The 13,700-nt window shown below is 36.5% G+C and overlaps 1 protein-coding gene across 11 annotated transcripts in view; it reads left to right on the forward strand.

Annotated features, from left to right (window-relative positions):
• Window positions 1-13,700, forward strand: part of ARID1B (AT-rich interaction domain 1B) — a 434,844-nt gene that overhangs the window by 250,171 nt on the left and 170,973 nt on the right. For 7 of the 11 annotated variants that reach the window (XM_049113926.1, XM_049113935.1, XM_049113930.1 and 4 more), the window contains exon 5: window positions 9,492-9,533. The exons of the other annotated variants lie outside the window; for them this stretch is intronic. In XM_049113926.1, the coding sequence (XP_048969883.1) occupies window positions 9,492-9,533 (42 nt within the window). The remainder of the gene's footprint in view (window positions 1-9,491; window positions 9,534-13,700) is intronic. 11 annotated transcript variants of the gene reach the window in all.

Genomic DNA, 13,700 nt, shown 5'->3' on the forward strand with positions numbered 1-13,700 from the left:
TATTTTTAACATACAAAATTTTCCTCATTATGAAATATATTTAAAATTAGAGAAAAAAGGTTATATTACTGGCTTTTTTTAGAGCATTTGAATTTATCAAACTATAGTGTAGTGAATTTAATATAGTATATAGAAAATCTGATAATTTTTTGTATCAATTTATATATGAATAAGTTGATACATGGGTAAACAGGGAGGTGTTGCTTAAAATGGCATTGAATTATGACACTTCACAGTGAATATGATATAGTAGGAGATGAAATAATAGAATTATCTCAATTTTTAGGAAGTTTAGATAAACTACCACTTATTGTTTAAAATTTTTTAACATTTGAACTGCCTGGACACTTGTAGCTTTTATATTTTCCTTCATCAAACTTCCTAGAAATTATGATTAAGTATAGAAGATTTCTTTAACTGCAAGTTGGTGAGTGTTGGGGGGTGGGGAGGGGGAGAGAGAGAGAGAATATCTTAAGCAGGCTCCGTGCCCAGTGGAGAGCCCAGTGCAGGGCTCAATGTCATGACCCTGAGATCATAACTTCAGCCAAAATCAGGAGTTGGACACTTAACTGACAAAGTCACTCAGGCATCCCAAAAAGTATAGAAAATCTTAATAAAAATAGATATTAACTTGAAGTATACAGATAAGGCAATCACATAGAAATGATAATGTAATGAATAATTAGTGTTTCATTGTACATGTATTTTCTACTTTAATAAAATATGATTTACAGAAATATCTAAAGATGAATATGAAAGCATTGCTTTTATTGAAAGTATGATCTGTTTTCAAAAGTTTTGTTTAAAAATTTGCATTATTTGTATACTCGTGTTATATTAGGAAAGCTAAATGAAATCATGAATAGGTACATAATCATTGATCTATATTTTTCATGATTCCATAGCCCATATTTTTTGGTATACACTATAAATAAAGAATTGATTAACTTTTATACATATGTTTTTTTAGGTATAGCATTCTGAATGCCCCCAAATCTAACTGACATGATAATCCTTGAGCTCCTGTTGCACTTTGTGTCAAGGAGGGCATCTAGAATTGGTGTGGTGCTATGACCATGAAGCCTGCCAAGTGCCAGTATTTTTCAGTACAATTTATGCCTGTCGATATTTCTCACAGTGCAGACCTGCAGCATGGGCAGGGCATTCTTAACCTAACCTGCTGTGTTGTGGTCAACCATCCTCAATGCAAAACTGAAATTTACTTTTAGAAATTAAATTTGGAAAGATTGTGAGCTGTATGTGGTCTTTGTAAAATATTTACTATAGTCATTTCTTGGTATGGTATACATCTAAAAAAATGATTATGTTTTAATTTAGGAATATGGAGAAAAGAATGTTATGTTTGAGGGACAGCCTTCATTGCCATCAATTTTAAAAATGAATTTTTAAAAGGAATTTAAAATTTACTCTTCACTAGAGAGACAGATGCATCAAATGCATATATGTCATTAAATACAGTCAAACTTTTTAAAAATAACTAGTATATTATGCATACTTGTATATATCATCGGCCAAGTGGTACATACATAAGACTTTAATGTGTGTAGGTATATTAGGTGGAACATGTTTTAAATCTTGTTGTTATGTCTACATGTATGACATAGTGGGCAATATTAAATTTGAGTTCATAAACAGATTTGAATATATATATATTATATATATATAATATATATATATATACATATTTTAAAATTTATTTATTCATGAGAGACACAGAGAGAGAGAAAGAGAGAGGCAGGCAGAGGGAGAAGCAGGCTCCATGTAGGGAGCCCAGGGATCCTCACATATTTATATTTTGATGGTATTTTATTTTTTGACCCATTCACACGTGTACATTCATTCTTTCAACAGTTACTGGAGGGATCCCTGGATGGCTCTGGTTTAGCTCCTGCCTTCGGCCCAGGGCGTGATCCTGGAGTCCCGGGATCGAGTTCCGCATCAGGCTCCCTGCATGGAGCCTGCTTCTCCCTCTGCCTGTGTGTCTGCCTCTGTCTCTCTCTGTCTCTCATGAATAGATAAATAAATCTTTAAAAAAAAAAACAAAACAGTTACTGGAAAAAAAAATACTAATAGGCCCCTGCTTTTATGAAGTTTATGGTTTAGTAAAGGGATGAACAGTCAAATTTCATTCAAGTGGTTATACAGGAGAGGAAGAGGGGCTTTCTGAGGATACCACCTTTAAACGGAGGTGGGAGTGGTGTGAAGGGAACCAGAAAGGGAAGATCTGGTACAGAGTATTCCAGGAGGTGGGAGCAGCAAGTACAAAGGCTCAGAGAAAGAGCCATTTTTAGGAATGGAAAGGAAGCTGGTATATCTGAAATGTTGTATGTGGGGGGGCCAAGGTGGAATTGGGGATCAGTGAGGCAAGCAGGAGCCTCATTGTTCAGATGCTTGTGGACCACAGTAAAGAATTCAAACAGAATTTTATGATCTTGGAAAATTCCAAATAGAGAGTGGAGATGGAGAAGGACTTGGCTATGAAGATATGTGAGAGGTTTTAGAATTGCCTTTACCATCATAGTGTTCTTGCCTGAAACTCTGCCAGTAGATGTTTGACACTTAGAGTTCCATGATGTAGAGCCCCTCAGTGTGTTAGTTAGCTTTTGTTGTGCAGCAGACCAACCCATAACTTAATGCTTGGAACATCCACCACTTATTTAGCTCACTATCCTACAGTTGGACAATTTGGTTTGAGCCTGAGTTCTTCTGGTTTCTGCTGTGCTCAGGGTCTCTCAGGAGCTGATTAGATAAGTGGCTCTGAATGGCTCTTGGCCAGGGTGATGTGGTAACAGAACCATTATGTCTCTTTGCCTCCAATAGACCAGTCTGGGCTTGTTCGCATAGTAGCTGGTTGACTTTCAGGAGAGCTATTAGAAGAAGTATGCATTGCCTTTTGGGTCTTAAGACTTGGAAGTGGTACAATATGAATCTTTTTTTTTTTTTTAAGATTGTCTTTATTTATTTATTGGAGACACACAGAGAGAGGCAGAGACATAAGCAGGGGGAGAAGCAGACTCCCTGTAGGGAGCCTGATCCTGTAGGATCACGGCCTGAGCCAAAGGCAGATGCTCAGCTACTGAGCCACCCAGGTGCCCCATGATTCTTCAGCTGCATTCTATTGATCCAAGCAACTCACATGCCTAGTCCAGTTTAAAGTAGAGAAATAGATTCCACCTTTTGGTGGACGGGGCTGTAAACTCACATTGCATAGTGTTGGCTATTTTTACACGCTCTTGTTTCACATTCAAGGTCTTTTTTCTCTGAGCCATCATGAGTTTATGATTGCTCTGTGAACCTCATGTGAAGGTATCCTAACTCAGAGAACCTAATTAGAAAGTGGAGTATGACCATAATGGCGACAACTTTTGTTTTAATGTCATAGCCTAGGATATGAAGACAAGAGAACATCCTAGTATAGAAGATTTTGTGAACAAAAGACTTGTAGTCAAAAGCATAATTATAACATATCCACTATTTGTCTTGAAATCATGTTACACTGTATTTAGTGTAGTAGAAATGCTCTTTGGTTGCATAGATGGAATTTAGCATTGCTATTAATATTTACTGGTCCCCTAACTAGAGGCAGATTTTTAGTTAATTTTAAATACATTCAGAGAATGGTGGTTCTGCTCAGCAACATTTAGCAGTAGAAGGCATCATTGCATGTTCTCTTACCAGCTAAGCAAACACTGAGCAGTTTCAGCAAGCCGTGTCCTTGAGCTGTCTTGTGGCCTGTTCATGCTAATAAGGAGAATGAGGAGAATTAATAAGAGAAGAGTGCTGGCAAGGCTTTGCATGGTTTTTTTAAGTGTTCATTGTTTTCAATGGATTCCAAAACATAAGATAATGAAAATAATAGTAGCAATAGCAAGCAATAGTAATAAAACGACAAAACAACTTCCTTGCTTGAAAAATAAAAACTTTGCAGTCCAGCACTAGCTGCTTATGTGATTGTGAATGTGAGGGAGAGAGAGGGAGGCAAAGGAGCTGCTTGTCCTGCAGTTTAAATTGTCATAAATCTGGGGACATGGTTTTAGAAAGCCATTTATTTATTAGTGTCTGCTTCTCCTTAGTGATACATTGCTTTTTCTGGCCCAACTAAACTAGGCACGGCTATCTTTGTAAGTATGGACAGTGTTGTCATTCCTTGAACACCAATCTAGGAAAAAATTATTTTTTTTCAAGAGCATCTGAATTCTTAGTGATACACTCATGGACAGATATTGTGACTGCAAATTCTCTCAGGTTCTTGGTGATAGAATCTACCTGATTTTATTAGGTTCTATCAGGGAGTTGATCAACTCCCATCTCCCTTAGGTTGAATACCTTACAGGTTATTTTGCTTTTCCCATTACTACCTGGAATTGGGAGGCAAAATTTATATCATTTTGATGTTTAATTATGATAAAGATGTGGCATCTCTGATCACTGGAGAAAATAGCGGATCATTCTGCACCATGGTTATTCAAATGGAAAATTAAAACTGAGTCACCTCTTCCCCTTGTTATTTCAAAATAAATTATAGATGGATCAAATATTTAAATGTAAAAAATGAAAGTCAAACATATTAAAAGAAAACATGAATGAATATGTAAAAAATCCTGGAGTGGGGAAGGCATTTTTCCACATGGCACATATTCTAGAAGGCATGAAAGAAGCAAATAGTTAGATGTGAATGTTTGTAATGCCAAATTCCTGTTTTTAATCCTACTTTTAAAATTTAATATGTTTATAAGCATTTTCTCATGTTCGAAAAGATTTCATGAACAGTGAGCTTTTTATGATTATGTAATTGTCTATCATATGAAATACCAAACTTTATTTAACCATCACCTATTTTTGTACATTTTTTCTAATTTGTCATTATCTTTCAAATAATGGCATAGTATACATACTTCATAATTTACAAATAGTTGATAACAAATTAGATCATAAAGATAGATTTCTCTAGCAAATAGGTTATCACATTTGCTTACATTTCTGTGATTATTACTGAACATTATGTTATTGGTTGATTTTGTTAACTACTTTTAATTGAACAAGAAACACATGCACATCATGAAAAATATTCTTAACATTTTAAGACAAAACATAAGAATAATAAGTTCTTTCCCTTGAGGTAATCACTGATGTGTCTCTTGCATATCTTTCCAGAAATGATCCAAGTATATCAAGCACATAACCCACTCCTACTTAAAAAAAAAATATTAGCTTACTGTGCACACTCTTCTGATTCTTTTCACTTAATATATCATAGAAATCTTATCTGCACACAGATTTACCTCCTTTTATTTATTTATTTTTTTAATTTTTATTTATTTATGATAGTCACACACAGAGAGAGAGAGAGAGAGAGGCAGAGACATAGGCAGAGGGAGAAGCAGGTTCCAGGCACCGGGAGCCCAATGTGGGATTCGATCCCGGGTCTCCAGGATGGCGCCCTGGGCCAAAGGCAGGCGCCAAACCGCTGCGCCACCCAGGGATCCCCGATTCACCTCCTTTTAAACAGTAGTATAGTATTCTATTGCTTGGATGTATTATAGTTTATTAAATACTCCTTTGTTGTCAGTCATTTGGTTGGTAGATGTTTTCAGCTTTTTACTGTTATATACAACTTTGGTAAGCACTTGAGTAAATACTTTTACACTTGAATATCAGTAGAATTATTGGCTTAACAATTACGTACCATATACATTTTGATGGATACTGCAAAAATGCACATTATTCCAACATATGTTCTCATAATGAGTGCAAGGCTGTGTGATGTGATTTTCCACATTCTTACCAATATTGTAATTATCAACATTTTTAATTTTGGTAGTCTGTAGTGAGAAAAATAGAATAATGTTAGGAGTTCGGATTTGCATTCCTTTAATTATGAATAAGATTCTTTACGATTATAGGTCATCACTGTCACTTTACTTTTTGTGACAGTGATCTTGACTTTAGAAAGAAATGTTTTTCATTAAAATGGGACATATTTTTGGCATAGTTTTATTTTAATGGAGGTGCTGCTGGATATTAGTATTCTCTGCTTTTCAGGTAAAAGTAGAAAGGACTTCAGAAGTCATTCAAGAAAGGTCTAACCATTTTCACTTCAAATTCATGAATTCATATTTTTTCAATTTTCTTGATGGAATGATTGGAAATAAATGGTGGGTTTTTTTTTTTTTTTTTTTCTCTAATTTTGGTGAAGGTAGGCCTTAGTAGGCTACCTGGGAGAGAGAAACCACTGAAAGGTTTTTTGCTGAGCAGAGTGCAAGGACTGTTAAGAGGCCTAGCTGCTGCTGAACTTTCTGAATGATTTGCACAGTTCTCTACAGACGGAATCCTTTTAGGCACTGGTGTTACAGCGTGTTGATTGTGACATCATTTGAAATAACGGGATTTAATGGGAAGGGCCTTGTCTTGGACTTGGGAAGCCTCTGCTTTGCTAGCCTGCTCATATCACTTCACACCTTGCAGCTCGGACGCCCTGACAAGTTCTCTCCCTGGGATGATGCCAGCTGTGCTGCTCATCAGGGTCCTCTGTCTTTGTATTCGTTACAGCCTCTGTGTGGGGAGAACATTGGGTATTGTGCCCTCATTTTACATTGCATAAAACCTGTGACTATTTTTTCTTGGGTATGGGTTTTGTTTTGTTTTGTTTTAATAATACTGCCAGTTTTAAATCTCCCAAAACTGAAGTTTAAAAAAGAAAAATGGCACCGTGAATAATCTAATCTGGTCATTTCTGAATATGAATTTGTTTGTTAAATGAATGTTTAAGTACATTTCATTCAGGTATAGATACTTGAGTGAAATTCGTCATTTTTCAACTCTTACAGTAGCATTAAGCACAATGCCTTGCATGCAGTAAATATCCAGAAAGTCTTTGTTAATGAGTCAGGTAAATGGAAACCGTCAGCATTCACTCTTCCCAGGACATTATTAAATTCTTCCACTGAGATGTACTAATTTTTTCCAGTTGTACATTCCTGTTTTAACTTCAAATTGTGACTACTTTATAGCCAAATTAAATTTGATGATAATGGTTGATTAGTAACTAAAATCCCATCAGATAAACATAAATCTACTTCTAGCATATGTGTGTGTGTGTGTGTGTGTGTGTGTGTGTGAGAGAGAGAGAGAGAGAGAATTACAGATGTTTTAGGCTTGTGAAATATTTTAAAATATTTAAATTGATGATGAAAGGAAAAGCTGATCTCTGCTGATTGTTAAGTTTAATGACTGCTACCTGAAAATTTTATGTGAAGGTTGAAATACTCCCTTACTCCCACTAGAGGGGGATTCCTTCCAACTTAGGTAAAAATGCTCTTAGAAAACCTTTGTATGACATTGATCTTTGTTTTTTATTAAATTGAAGTTAGTTTCATATTTTTAAAATCAACTGTTTTTGTGTTGGCATTGAAATATAAAATCAGAAACAGAAAATATAAAGGAAATTATAAAATATAATTCAGTAGAACTCAAGTGCTTATGTATTTAAACCATAATGCTTTTGAATAAAACAAATATACATTTTCAGTTGGTCCAGTTAAATCGGTTAGTACTTAGGAATTGCAAACCTCTTCAGCCTTCCTGGAGATAGAATCTGGGATGGAGGATGAGGCTGACCTTTTGAGATCCACCTCCTTCAACCAGTGCCCAAGGTCTGCCTTTGTCTACTGACACAGCCGCACGACAGTTCCTAAATTCCACTTGAAAGCTTTGGTTTTGTTATTATCTCAAGTTGTCAAATAGATCGAAGCCATATCTTGAAATAGATTTCTATTTGCTATTGACTTTTCTCACTTTGACTTTTTATAATATATTAAGCAAACACAGAACTCACTGGGGATGGTTTTTGCAGATTTAAACTTCTAATATATTTTTCAGATAATTGTATGTACATTAAAGTATCACATCAGAAGGGTGAATGTACCTAAAAAATATATGCAGATATGCTCTGTGTCTGTAACATAAGAGTCAATGCTGTATAGTATTTACAATAGTTAAGATGCACTGAATTTGTCGTGTGTCCTTTGCCTTCAACTAAACTCTTCAATGTTGATTAGAGGTTTTAATGTAAAAATATTTGAGGTTAGTAATCTAATACTGTGAAAGACAGGACTTAGGAAATTCAAACATATGTAAATTGCCAATAACTGTTGCTTCCCTCCACCCCCCTTAAACAAAGTCTGTAATAAAATCTTGCTTCTAAATCTAACAATTAGCTTTGGAAATCAAAGTGGAAACAGACATGCTGTCACTGAATCTTATAATGATTTTGTACTATAGTTGATCCAGCATTTCACATTTGTTATCAGCAACATATGGTTTTTGTCAAAATGAGGCTGGTCATCTTCCCAATACCTAATTGTGTGTTTCTCCTGCTTTATGAACCAGTTTCCGCCAAGTCCCAGGTGGTGGATGAGCCTCCTTTGCAGCCAATCAGTTGGAGAATACAATTTCTTTGTTTCTTTTTGACCCCTTTACTTTTGTACTGGATGACAATCTTACTGAAATGGTCTTCCTTTCTGTATTTCCTTCTCTCAAGGGAAGAATCCAATTTTGTTTTATAGCAAGATACATTGGATAGGCTTGTGTGCCTTCTACTTAAACACCGATCACAAAGTCCTAATTCTAAAAGTTGAAAATTCGACGGTGAAGTCAGCTAGTCTGAGATTACTGCTCCACCCCCACTTGTCTTCTTTCAGACACTTAAAAAAATCCATATTCTGTTGCTTTCTTTCTTTGCTCTCTTGTATCATATATTGGTACTTTGTAGTAGTCAAAGTTAAAGCTTTACACACCAGACTGAATAATTATGTTTAAAAAACAGTAATTATCAATACACGTCTTGTTCCATGCAGCTTTTTGAATTCATGTTAATGAGTTCTGTCTTCTCATGCACAAGACTGACAGGCAATTTTGAAGTTTTGCCATCATTTCACAACTTGTTGCTTAGACTCTGCCTGCCTTTTCCTGAGTATTGCTTTCAGTCACTCTTGCTCTGCAACATTCCAGATTCTCAGGACTACCCACTCTGATGGGAGCAGGACAAGAAATTACTAGCAGCATCATAAGCATGATGAAATTGCTTTACGAAGCATAACTTTCCCCTCACTGTCCGTAAAAGATCAAAAAGCATATGCAACATCTTGTGATTTTAACTGAGAAAGATGATTCTTCTGACTTCTAGATCATTTTGAGGAACTTATACCACCACTTCAACATGATGACAAATACATAAATTTGATAGGCACTTGCCCTATTTTAGAACTGGAGCCTGGGGCAATGACCTATGTTTATACCCAGCCAACTCTTGAAGAGAATCCCAGATCTCTCTTTCTTGATGCCTTACATAAATTGAATACCAGTTTTCTCCAAACTCTTAGTTCCAGGCCATGCCTGTGCTCTGGTGTCTGTGGCTAGACTCAAAGAACATTTTTGAGAGTGCCTAAATTATTTTTTCCTTATGATTTCAGGTTGAAGTCTTGACCTCGGAGGATACCGCCTTTGGACTCAAGGTGTGTAGTCTGATGTAGCTTATTGGGTAGCTCCCCTAGGTGGATCAGAAGCCTCACACAGCTAGGACTTGTTTTTATTATCAAATGCAGAGGTTCTAGAAATCTTCCAGAGTTTAAGATTTCCCCCCTTCTTTTGTAAGATTAGACTATCGTAGTATTTTCTTTACCTTCATTCTTTGTTGTCGGGAATATAAGAAATAGTACAGGAAACGAAGAGTTTCATTTAGTAGTAATTGATGTTTAAGTTTGAATTAGCCATGGAACAGGATTTACTCAGTGGCTCCAAGTGTGGAGGGGACTGCAGTACCACTGCTGAATGTTGTTGGAGTGCTGTTTGGGTTTACTACTCTACTTTCATTAGTCCATTTATTCATTATCCCTGCTTCAAATATTTGTTGAACCCCTATGTTCCAGTCGCAACGAAATTCAATCCCAGTCCCTGCCCTTAAGTTGCTCACAGTGATTTGGTAGGCATAGGTTGTCCTGCCATGTGGTTGTCTGCTAGACATACGCGGAGGATTGCGAGAATGGGTAGGGCAGAGTGGGAAAGCATTCTAGGAGCTTGAGAGAGTGTATTCCATGAGGCAGGAGAGGAGGACAAGAGAAATGAGAACTGTTTTCAGGTCAGAGGACAACCATGAGAAAAATCAGAGGGAACTAAAAGTTAAATTCTGCCTGTGTGGCAAGATCAGAGGTTGAAGAGATTAAAGACTTGAATTTTATCCTATAGAAAATACAAAGCTGTTCTTAGATTTTGGCCACCTTGTTGAGGATGGATTTGCCAGAGACCAGTGAAGGGCGGTTGAATGGATCAGGTAAAAAACAATGTGGACCTGAGCTAGCAAAGTGGAAGAGGAAAGGAATTCTTAGGAAGTGAGTCTTGGGGACCCGGTAATCACTGGGATATGTGCAATGAGGAAGGTGGAGGAGCTGAGAATGAGCCAGAGGAAGAGATGGTGTGTCACAAAGAGAGGGAGCACACAGTGGGAGCAGTCACAGATATCTTAGATTACAGTCTTTTGGACTTGTGTGTTAGCAGATTGACTTGCCTTTTGGACATATTTGCTCATAATTCTTAAACCATGTAAGTAAATTGGTAGAAGGCACTTATTAGGAGAGGCACTTACATGACTTCATTTTCATCTAGAAGTGCAGAAGTAATGTAGGTGCCATCAGTTACTTTGGAAGTCAGAAGTTTAGGAGAATAATTGGTGGAGACTTTAGAGTACAAGGTATGGGTGATTGATTACTCTTAGCTGACTCCTGTATGTGCAACATCTTTAGCTTAAAAATAAAAATTAGTTGTTTATATTTTTCATATTTTTTCTATTTCCATTTTATGTGCTTGGCATTTTACTAGTACAGTTTAATGGTTGTGCTGCAATTATAGGTGGATGACATTGTAATACTAGCAAAATCAAAGCTGTTCTGAGGTTATAAGCTTAGCAAGGTTTATGTCACAAATGAATATAACTTAAAAGTAAAAATATAAGTTAAGACTTTATAAATATTCAGCTATTTGGTGAACGAACTCAAGTTTACCCTTAACCTGTTTCTTCTATTTCTGTGTCAAAAATTACTAAAGAAAATTTCAATTCTAAATAGAGCTAATTCAGTATTTGCAGTATTTAACATATCGTCATCGTTTTAATTTTTCATTTTTTTATTTAATGCCCAGCATGGCATGCAGAATATTCACTGCATATTTAATAAACCTGTAGGGTCAGTTCTTGTGAACTCATCTCCATAATCCTTCATACTTACCGAGTAGGCAGCAGTATTATGAAGATTACTGTACAGGCAGCTCTCGTGGTCTGCCCCACTGTGTAAAAGGCTTTTATTTGTTTTATGGCTAAACTAGCAGATTGCTTTTGTAGTCTTCAATTCAATTTGTAGAGACAGTAGTTTGAAATATTTTCCCAATAATTCAGTGATTTTTCAAAGAATTAAAGAGTTTTTCCACATTTATAGATCTATATCAGATTGTACATATAACTAAAAATGAGAAATTTGAAATTTTATTTTTTGCTTCATTCATTATCCACAAGTCAGCAAGTACATCTTGTTTCTTGAAAAGTCTGGATATTTGGTATTGGTCACATTTCTGAACATTTATTCACAACTGCCTCCTTTGTCCTATTTTTATGCCCTGGGAAAAAGAACTCAGATACTTCCTCACTGGGAATACAGTAATGGCATCACTTTGGCAAATGAGTAGAATGCTGAAGTGTGCATCTGCACCATGTATGTCTCTGATCCTGTTAGTACTGATATTTAATATGCCTCTCCTCTTTTTTTTACTTTTTCCCCCCACTATCGACTTATTCACCCCTTGGATGCTTCTCCTTCTCTTAAGTCTGCAGGCTTTATATTTACTTAAGATTGAAGCATGAATTCTTCAGTCTTGTTGGAAAATAACTTAAACGTGTTGGGACGCAGAGATACAAACAGCCTGTTATTGTGTGTGAGTGTGCTGAAACTGCGACCTTAGGAACAATTTTGCAGTCATTCCAAACTCTCATGACTGTTCGTGCTGGCTTGAGATTAATTTTTTTCAAGCTAATCTAATGAGAGATAGCTATGCTTTCATACGTTTCAAATCTTAATTTCTCAAATCCCAATTCGTCATTAGGCTTTTCTCAGTCAAAAGTAGCTTAGAATTTGAAATGCTAATAGCTTTACCACAGTAGATACTCCAGGTGTTTCCAATGGTTCTCATTTTTCGCTCTGAATTACAGCAACTTTGATTTTCTGGAATTTGTTTCTATACAGGTTTGGAAAGATGCTTAATTTAAAATCATGTACTTTCCAAAAATAAGAATTGTAGTGAATAGAAGAGGTGCTTCAAAATAAATGAGCAAATATATTAGGAAAGGAAAGTTCTGCAAACTGTAGGACACTGATCTTGACTTTGGTTCTCATCAAAACTTAAACATATTAAGAAGTTTATAATTCTATAGAATAATACATTAGGAGTCACAGGGACAGGCAAAATGGGTCAGTTCTTTTAACAAGATAAGATGCCTCTGTATCATTAATGCACTAAATAAGGCTGCTAGCAATAGATAATGAGATGATAAATCAGCTAAGGAAATATATATACAGTTATGCTATTAAAAATAGAAAAGGCTAAAAGTTTGCTGCTTATGAGTTCTACAAAGAAATTTATAGTAGAGAAGTGAAAAAGAGGAGTGAGTAAAATATTTCTGGGTCATTAAAAAGAGAAACTAGATAATTGTAACTTTTCCATGAATTTTTTGAGAGATCTTATCAAAATCTAAATACTTTAAAATTTCATGATCATGAATATCTTTTGTTTCTTGTTTGTTGTAGGTAGCTAAGTCAAGAATCATAAAGAAGCAAGTTTTTTATTTAATCCATTCTCCCAATGAGTTAGGGACTGTGTTATTCTCAGTTTTGGGGAAGGAAATAGAAATTGACACAGCTAATGAATAACAGAAGTGGGATGGGAACCCAAGCCTGTTCTCTTTCTTGAATGTCCTAAGAACCAGTGAGGTCTGCACTGCTACCTGCCTCCTCACTTCCCATGTCATCTCATCTGCCCATAACTCTGTCCCCACTCCACCCCTCTTGCTAAGGTCCCGCTCATTCCTTTCCTTTCACTTGCCTCTTCATAGCCACCTGTCTCAGTTGGACCCTTCTTCCTTCCTTGGCCCTCTTCCCTTGGTTTCTCCAACAGTGCTCTGCTGATCTTCCTCCTGTGAGTGTGGCCATGGTTTCTCAGACTTCTCTTCCTTCTCCACAGCCATGCCATAAAGCACTCCACCAGGGCTCTGTCGTGGATTCTCCTTATGAATGTGGCACCTCTCCCTCCTGCTCCAGGGCTGCTTCTTGAATATCGTGCTGAGTTAATGAATATGCATAAAGCCAAGACAAAGATTTAAAAATATACCTGTGGTTCAGTACAACATTTTTTCTAGGGTAAATTCTTAGTGCTTGTTTTGGCTGTAATATAATTTGGTTACCAAAATCATTTTTTAAAGACTTTTACTTTGGGGGTGCCTGGATGGCTCAGTCCATTAAGCGACTGACTTTGGCTCGCGTCATGATCTCAGGGTCCTGGGAAGTCTGGGCTCTCTACGCGGGGCTTCTTGCTCGGTGGGGAGTCTGCTTCACCCTCTGCTCTGCACCACTGCCCTGCTTGTT

The sequence above is a fragment of the Canis lupus genome, chromosome 1 (assembly GCF_003254725.2).
Source record: "Canis lupus dingo isolate Sandy chromosome 1, ASM325472v2, whole genome shotgun sequence".
In the NCBI taxonomy this organism is placed as follows: domain Eukaryota; kingdom Metazoa; phylum Chordata; class Mammalia; order Carnivora; family Canidae; genus Canis; species Canis lupus.